The sequence below is a fragment of the Sinocyclocheilus anshuiensis genome, unplaced genomic scaffold (assembly GCF_001515605.1).
Source record: "Sinocyclocheilus anshuiensis isolate Anshui unplaced genomic scaffold, SAMN03320099.WGS_v1.1 scaffold130, whole genome shotgun sequence".
NCBI lineage: Eukaryota > Metazoa > Chordata > Actinopteri > Cypriniformes > Cyprinidae > Sinocyclocheilus > Sinocyclocheilus anshuiensis.
Genome location: NW_015544207.1, coordinates 2,110,732 through 2,119,786, shown reverse-complemented (window position 1 = coordinate 2,119,786; position 9,055 = coordinate 2,110,732). Strand labels below are relative to the sequence as shown.

General features: G+C 38.8%; 1 protein-coding gene across 1 annotated transcript in view; it reads left to right on the top strand.

Annotated features, from left to right (window-relative positions):
- Positions 1-9,055, top strand: part of LOC107697019 (synaptotagmin-2-like) — a 30,841-nt gene that overhangs the window by 5,792 nt on the left and 15,994 nt on the right. Inside the window, exon 3 of the mRNA XM_016497636.1 lies at positions 4,231-4,239. Within this exon, the coding sequence (XP_016353122.1) occupies positions 4,231-4,239 (9 nt within the window). The remainder of the gene's footprint in view (positions 1-4,230; positions 4,240-9,055) is intronic.

The window sequence follows — 9,055 nt, the reverse complement described above, 5'->3', positions numbered from 1 at the left end:
TACAGTATACTGTATTTTTCACACTTAATTTGCAAAAGCTGTACAACTTTACAATTTGACATTTCTACATATTGCTTTTGTTTTATAATGAGAATGAGATTTTTGCAATACAATAATGAGAGTGGTGCGAGAATGGGTTTAATTATCGAAAAATAAAAAATGCAATAAAAAAATCTTAATGGACTTCATTTGCAGAGTATCATTTCATTATTTTCATTCTGGGATGAAATATAACCTGGACGTGTCCTTGATGGTTTTGTGAGTTTCTCCCAAAGACATTATGTAGTCGATATGTAAACTTGTATGTAATACAATGGATCTTCGTGGACAATTAGCGTTCTTGAGAAGTAATAACATGATGTGTGGATTGCATAGAGAATTTCCTCCCACTCTGAACAAGAGAAGTTTGACAGATGCCCTGAAGCAATTATCATTATGGAATTCAGCAGTCATACTGTATCTAGATGCATCTCCAAAGGTTTGATTTGGTCTGCCAAAAGCATCCTTTGGAGCAGGTCCATTTCTGCTCCTTCTGTTCCTAGATCACTCATTCGATCCTGTTTATTTGCGCTTGCTAAAACTTTGTCTAAGTCAAATGTGTCATTATAGCCAGTGAGTTTGTTGGCAAGACAAAACAGACATCCATTCTGCTGATCACATTCACAGACCGCTTTATCTGAACCAGACTTCTATTGTATTTGTATCTGTTTATTTGTTCTGTTGTATTTACAATATGTGCTCTGGCAGTCACACAGATAAAACAGCAGGAGTATCTCGGAGAGCTGTAAAATCAGTGTGAGTGCAGTGGAGATAATGTGTCCCATAAAAAGCAAAGTGTCTCTTGTCCTCTAAGCGGTATGCGGTCACCCCAGAGCAAAGACACGGACACAACTTCTCATTCACTGCCGCACATCTCTATCTCCCTCAATGCAAACAGAGGGATCAATCTCAAGCTCAGTGAGTCCAGTGATCATATCAGCGTCTTAAAGGCACACAAGAAGAAAAGATGAGGGAGGATACGGCAAACATTGCATCACATTTTCATTAGGGTCTGGTTTAGACAATGAGCGTGTTAATATGGCCTGATACTATCTGTAATTATCAAAATAACTCGCATGAGCACTTCCGCAGTAGAGACATACCCGAAGCTAAATACCTTATATCAGGGGTGCCCAAACTCTTCAGGACACCGGCCCTCCAGGACCGAGTTTGGGCACCCCTGCCTTATATGGAGAGGCACGGAAAATGGCTTCAAAAATGAAAAACTACTGAGCAATAGATCAAATATTTGTCAGACACAGTCACTCCTCGTGTTTGGTAAGCCAACGGAAAGCACAATCGTATGCATTAACTTCTAAAATTAAACATAAACTTTTAAAATAATGCAATGATGAGTGTGTGATGTGAATGAGCGAAATGTAGCTTCCTCTGTGCGTCTCTCAGAAATCAGCACTTGACCAGAGTAATATCAACTAAGATACTGAATCATACATGTTTCTCTCAAGCTCTAACTACTTTATTAACTTCCCATTTTTTGGAGAATTAGCTACAATCGTTGTCCATTTAGAGCGTCTCTGTCATTTTACTACACTCGTTCACCTTGGGATCGTTTAGTCTGCCAATTTCCTTAGATCACAGGTCTTGTTTTTTTTCCACCATGAATTAGTAATATCATATAATTGGACAGCTGTGGGCTGGTTGCAAGCTGTTCAAACAAGTGCATTATTTGTCAGTATTTGTTCAATCTTGAAAATGATCCAGACTCTGAGTCACTCTGTAAATATGTCAGATGTATCTAATGAAACTGAATCACATTGCATAGTGTTTTTTAATCAGGTACAGAGTTATTGTGCTGATATTATGCACTCAAGCAAATAAAAAGCGGTAAACTATATATTCTGATAGGATAGGATAGGATAGGATAGGATAGGATAGGATAGGATAGGATAGGATAGATAGATAGATAGATAGATAGATAGATAGATAGATAGATAGATAGATAGATAGATAGATAGATAGATAGATAGATAGATAGATAGATAGATAGATAGATAGATAGATAGATAGATATAGGATAGGATAGATAGATAGATAGATAGATAGATAGATAGATAGATAGATAGATAGTTAGATAGATAGATATTGTTTTTTTTATGATAACATTTTAAAGAGGATTTTCATCGTTGAGAATCTTTAGGGGAACAAATTAACTTCTGCTTGTGTGTGAAAAAGTCTGAGAATGTCAGATGTTTTCATTATGATTTGAAGGTGCTGAAGTGTCATTAATCAAACTGGTGTTCTCGAGAGGCTGCCGGGCTGCGGCTTTGCCTCACACTGGCGTTTTCTATCCTTCTTTGCATCTTTTCTTTTGTTAGCTCCTCCTGCAGTCTGTCTGTGGGCCACTTGACTTATGCAATGTCAGATTGCATAACTGCAGCATAGCGCATTTTGCCATACATTCCCAGTGCAGGAATGGAACCTTGAATAATAAAACGGCTTATCCCGTGAATTGTCAGCTTCATTAAATTATTCACGCAATGCAATGGGTACAGACAGGCTCTCCGCCACTGGAGCAGAGAATTGACGCTTGAGAAATCCTTATTGTTTGCCGATATCGCTGTGTTTTTAATGAAATCAGAGGGCTAAGTCTCTTTTCATTATGTTTACCATTCTTTGCAGCACAGGTGGACCAGCTTCAGTTGAGCTATATGGAACTTTGAAGCAAGAGTTTTATTTTTTTAATAATTTATGCCTAAAACCCAGACCTCCATCTGATAGTTTCTATGTGAAGGGATTCAAGTAAACAGTTAAAACATATACTTGCTTTTACCTCTGACAAAAACTAGCTTCACTTCAAATTAAAAATTAGTTTACATTTTAGTAAGTCAACAGTTACTGTTTCATTATTTGGCAATAAATGGCAAAAAAAAATCTTATAAATAAATAAATAAATATATAGATATATAAATATATAGATATATAGTGTGTGTGTGTGTGTGTGTGTGTGTGTGTGTGTGTGTGTGTGTCTATACGTGTGTGTGTGTGTGTATACATGTGTGTGTGTGTTTGTGTATACTGTATGTCATGTAAATAATTTAGCACATTTAGATTTTTTATTTTGCAACTGTTTGCACAAAAGAGTTGTTTTTTTTTATTAAAATTGTAAAATTGTTAAGCAGATTTTTGTAATGATACTGAGAATTTTTGGAGAAACAAATTAACTTCTGCTTGTGAGTGGAAAAATCTGAGAACGTCATATGTTTTCATTTAGATTTGCAAATTAAAAAATTGTTTATTTGTTAGTAAGTTAATACTTACTGTTTCAATTATTTTCAATTATTTTTATCTTCATTTATTCAATCCTGCCATACCCTATTACTGATGAAATCCCACTTACCGACAAGTAGCACATCACCTTTCACATTATAGGCCACATTTTAATAATCAAGAGATCAGACAGTATGTCACATTATATTGACAATCACGTACCCACTGTACCTGTCTATGTCGGCAACATTTGCATGTTTGATGGAGCAAGTAAGTCATTTCATTCAGTTCCCATCAAAGAAAATGAGATTCAGAGACTCAGGAGCGTCTCATCACACTCATGCCATCTTTACTCTCTTTTTGCCTGTCAGGGTTTCTGTTGGTGTAGCCGTCAAGCATGAAGTGGAATTTGTTCAAGAAGAAGCCTGCAGCCATGGTGGGCCCCGAGCCCACAGGTGCCAGCCGCATTGTCAGTAAATCACACGCAGAATTTTCCCCTCCCATCGGCGCTTTTGTGGAATTGCGCTCTAACTCTAATTTGCCCTGTTTAGTAAATATGGCCCTAGAACTTGCACTCATGCAACTCAGAATTGCGAGGCGTAAACTCGCCATTGCGAGAAAACGTCAGAATCGTGAGATAAAAAGTCACATTTTTTATTCATTGGTGGAAACAGGATTCCATAAGTATAGCCTATACGGTGAGTTTAGTTTCATTTTTGTGATGTGCTTCAGTTCACAGAGACCGAGACAGCAAAAAGCGCATCCTGTTTGTTTTCTTTATTTTACATGTTTTGTTGTTATTGTCAGTGTACACAAATAAAAGTTGACCCTTTACAGTTTCAAATGATGCATTACTCGTATCTGCATGAGCAAAAATTACGGCATATTTTAGGTTGTTTCCACTTGTTTCCAAAATGCAAGTGATCGTGTCGGTGCTTCCATGTCATGCAGTAGCATGTTAACAGCTTCCACACTTCGCACAAACTCTAGGATATGTGCCTAATAATGCATTTATCTAGGTTAACGTAAGAGTGAGCAGCCGTGTAAAGTTGCCACTACTTATGTTTCAGTTTCAAATGATAAGCCATATATGAGGTCAGTGAATGATATGCTATGGGCTAATTACCAGGGGTGTTGTTAGGCCCTTTTTAGTGGGGCTTTAGCTGCGGATTCTCCCCCTCTTTTAGTCAGCGTTATTCAGCATGTTCTTGGCACAGTGATAGTGTCAGAAGCAGAGGACAAGGTGTGTGCATTTATTGATCAATTGTTATGATATCTGCATCTGTGCAATCCTTTGTCATAAATGCAGTTTACATAATGTGATGCAGGAGCAATACAAAACATTTTTTTCATCCACTGTAAAGCTTTCACTGCATTCACCCTTTATCACACCTACATTGTTTCCTCTAGTGAAAATGGAACGTGAAAACAAACTTCTTTTAAAAATTTAGTTTTAAAATTTAACATTGTGGATGTGGCATTAGATGAACATCATGCACAGAAATTATTAAAGACACAATCACACTGTAAAAAATAATTTGTTGGTTTAAATTAAGTAGCCTAACCTGGTTGCCTTAAAATGTTGATTTAAACTAAAGAATTTATTTGATAACTGATTGATTTAGAAACTCTAAATATGTTATCTGAAAAACATTTGTGAATCTAAGCTGATTTGACAAAATATTTGTGAAAAGTTATGATAATAAATCATGTAAATATTTTTTAAAGTGGTGACAGACAGCACTCAGTCAATGTATTCATTTAAACTGCTTATCATAGTGAATGACAGGGACAGAGACACATCATGTGGAGTTATTTCATTCTGCTAAATAATGACCCAGCAGATGATTGTGACATTTATAGCCTAAGAGTAAATTGATTTGTGGTTTTTGATGTCACTTTGAATTATAGAAGTGGTAAATTGATAGATCTATGTGTTGTTATTTTATTTATTTATTTTTTAAATAAAAAAGGAATGGTTTAAAGGGGTCATGAACTGCCTTTGTTTTTTATTTCGTAATGTTCTCTGAGGTCCACTTATAATGTAAGATTTTTACATCAAAAAACATCATTTAGAGGTAATATTTTCTGTCCTGTTTTAACCCCCCTCATCAGAACGCTCTGCTTGAATAGGCATGGAGGATTATAGACTCGGAAGTAAATGCCCACTGCTATGATTGGCTAATAGTTGTTCAATTCAATTCAAGTTTATTTGTATTGCACTTTTCACGATACCAATCGTTGCAAAGCAGCTTTACAGAAAATATTAATGTTTCTACATTACATTTAGGAGTAGGTTATTAGTGGTGACTGTGGCAGAAATGTACAATAAGAATCATGCAGTTAGTTACAAATTACACATAATCAAATAGACGGTGAACACTATTAACTGCAATGATTATATGTTGCGATTAAACTTTGTGATTGCGATTAAACGTTGCAATTAAGCAAAATTTGGTAGTTTTATATGTTGTTCCAGGGTTAGCATCATCTGAGGTCTTCTGGGGGGTTGGCATCATCTCTTCTCAGGTGTTCGGTCATCTCAGATCTTCGTAAGGGTTGGATCCAGTCTGAAGCTTGTGTAATTCCTAGATGCCTCGGGATGCAATCCCGTGCAGTTGATCAGATACAGCTGAAGTACAAAGTTACGAGATACATTATGTGAATGCTTGCACATCCTAGAGCCTTAACTCTTTCTTGATCCATTCCTTTCATGAGTTCTGCAAACTCTCTTCTTGCTCCAACAAAATTGCTTCCTTGGTCACATCTCAACTGACGAACATTTCCTCTTATTCCAATGAACGCTCTTAAAGCATTAATAAATGAATCAGTGGTCATGTCATCAATCATCTTTATGTGTATGGCCCTTGAACATAGACAGGTAAGTAAAAGACCATATCTCTTGAGCTCCTTTCTTCCTTCTTTGATATATATTGGACCAAAGCAGTCAATACCAGCGTAAGTGAATGGTGGAGTTGTTTCCATTCTATCTTGCGGTAAGTCACCCATTCTTTGTTCTTCTGCAGGCCTTCTATACTTTCTGCACTTAACACATTTAAAGATGTGTGATGAGACCACACCGCTACATCCCAGGATCCACCATCCATTAGCTCGCAGTTCGTTCATTGTCATTCCACGTCCTTGATGATGTACCTTTTCGTGAAAGTGCTTAATAAGTAAAGCTGACATGTGGCTATTCTTGGGAAGTATTACTGGATGCTTGACGTATGGGTGCAACATAGCTTGACTTAGGCGTCCTCCAACCCTCAGGATACCTTCTTTGTCTAAGAATGGATTTAACTTGTATAGCCTGCTCTTTTTGGTGTTGGCAACTACTTTCTTTAGCTTCAAACTCTTTATCTCATCTAAGAAGGCTTCCTTTTGAACCAGCTTGATGACAAAAAGTTCTGCTTCTTGCCTTGGTCTGATGCAAGAAGCCATTTTTAATTTTAACAAGTGCAGTTTCTGTACTATGATGGGGCCTGAAACCGGACTGAAATTCTTCATAGATATAATTTACTCTTTCAGTAATTTAGTGGGTACAGGATCTAATAAACATGTTGTTGGCTTAGATGCAGGGATAAGTTTATTTAGCTCTTCTTGTCCTATAGTTATAAAGCACTGCCGTTTTGGCTAACGGGTTGACTGATCTCATGCCGGCACTGTGCCTGCGTGCTCTCTCCCCCCGTTGCACTCGGATCTGCCGCAGAAGGGCAGCTTAATCCTCCCAGGCAGATCAAAGCAAAACGTGGGCAGCTTCGCATTTATGTGTGCGTTGCTGAGCCCCGCCTCCCCCGCTCTTGTGTTTCTCTCCTCCCAGTTACTCGGAGGTAGAAATGACGAACTCGCGGGTATGAACGATCAGGCTTGAGTGATTTAATGCTGGCAAAGCCCCCGCATGCATCACTCTCCACGCAGCTCTTTGATCTGCCAGTGTGTTTACACGTGGGGATCGGTGCCCCTCATTGTCGAGCTGCTCAATCCTCCTGGGCGGTCTGGAGCAGAACGCTGTCACCAATGATTCAATATCGCTGACAGCTTTGTATTTAAACGCGCCTCTCGCCTGGGCCACGCCCATGCTGAGGATGCGCTGCTGAGACAGACCGCTCTTACAACGATCCAACCCCTTGTCACACGGGCTGAGGCCTGTCGGGCCATCCCTGCAGTGCCAATATGGGTGTTAGAGATAATAAAACGAGGTTATTCACTGCAATTCACTCGAATACCCCGCGATTCAGCTGCGTGGTTCCCACCTCAGCTTAGAGCAAAGATGCACACGTCCTGCGCTCAGAGGTGATGAATTTGCTGGCGATAGGAGCCATAGAAACTGTTCCCCCGGCCCATCCTCGATCTCAGACACCTGAATCATGCCCTCATGCTCCCCTCTGAGACAGATGGGAATCCGCATTCTCAATTACCTCGAAGACTGGTTCGTTCTGGCCCAGTCAGAGGCAGAATTAATATCACACAGGACACTCCTCCTCAGCCACCTGGAGTGCCTGGGACTCAGGGTCAATTTTGCCAAGAGCCCATTGTTCCCCAGCCAGTGAATATCGTTCCTGGGAACAATTTTCGACTCAGCCCAAAAAAGAGCTGTAGTCACGCCGGAACGGGCTCTGGCCATACGGAGGCTGGCGACCTCCTTCGAGATTGGTACCACTCGCCTTCTCAAAGCGTTCCAACGGATGCTGGGCCTCATGGCGGTGGGCTACAGTTGGGTCTGCTTCGTATGCGCCCCCTTCAGCGCTGGTTGAAACCACGGGTTTGTTTTTGTTGTAGAATACAATAGGGGATATATTCACACATAGAAATGAAAATGGTGTATAAAATTGATTTAAAAATAGACGATAAAGAATTAACATGACGGAGCTTCAACGCAAAACACACGGCAGCAACACGTTTATGTATGTTTGACAGTGTACATTCCTTCACAGATGGATGCTGCTGTGATTTAGGTCAAAAACACATAAATACTCTTATCAAATGATCTGTTTATCAGACAAAGCAATAGTGATCACGTAATAAATACAGTTTACACAAATACACTTGTGTGCTGCGATATCGAATCCAATATAGTCGGCACAGCATCGTCTTTTAGTTTCAATCTTTCTGAAAATCCTGTGTCGAATTGTGTCTTTTTAGAAAACGAATCCGCAGTAAAATGAAGTGAACAAAGGACCAAGTTCTTACTGATGCCGTCTGGCACTTCATTAAAAATAAAGTTCATCAAATAATGTTTATCCTTTGGTTTATGCATAGACCTGTGTTTGCCGCTCTTGTCATTTACCTACTACATGTGCGAATCGGTGGGCGGGGCTAAACAGGCAGCAATGTAGAAGCAGGCGTTGATCTTCTTCTGCGGAGGCGGTGCTTAGTCACTCTATTACATCATAGATTTGTACATTCCACAACAATATTGTCCTGTGGTTTTGGCAGACTGCCTTCAATATAAGCTGTTTCTAGACTAACAAGAAAGCTTTGAGTTCTGAAACTTACAGGATGTTTCTATAGCAAAATGACCTCTTATTTATCAAAAGAAAATTTTGATTTCTCAGTTCATGACCATTTTAATATATAGAGCAGATTAAACATACTGCCTAACTAGACAATCACAGTAATATAAGGTTTGTCCATTCTAAATAAATATAAATTAATATTATCTGGTTAGTTAAAATAATTTGAAATCAAATCAATATTCAGGGGTTGACTTGATAGGTATAGAACCTATTGTATTTATTGTTAAACAGTATAAACACTTAAACAGTTTTTTTTTTTTAATCATACTCTC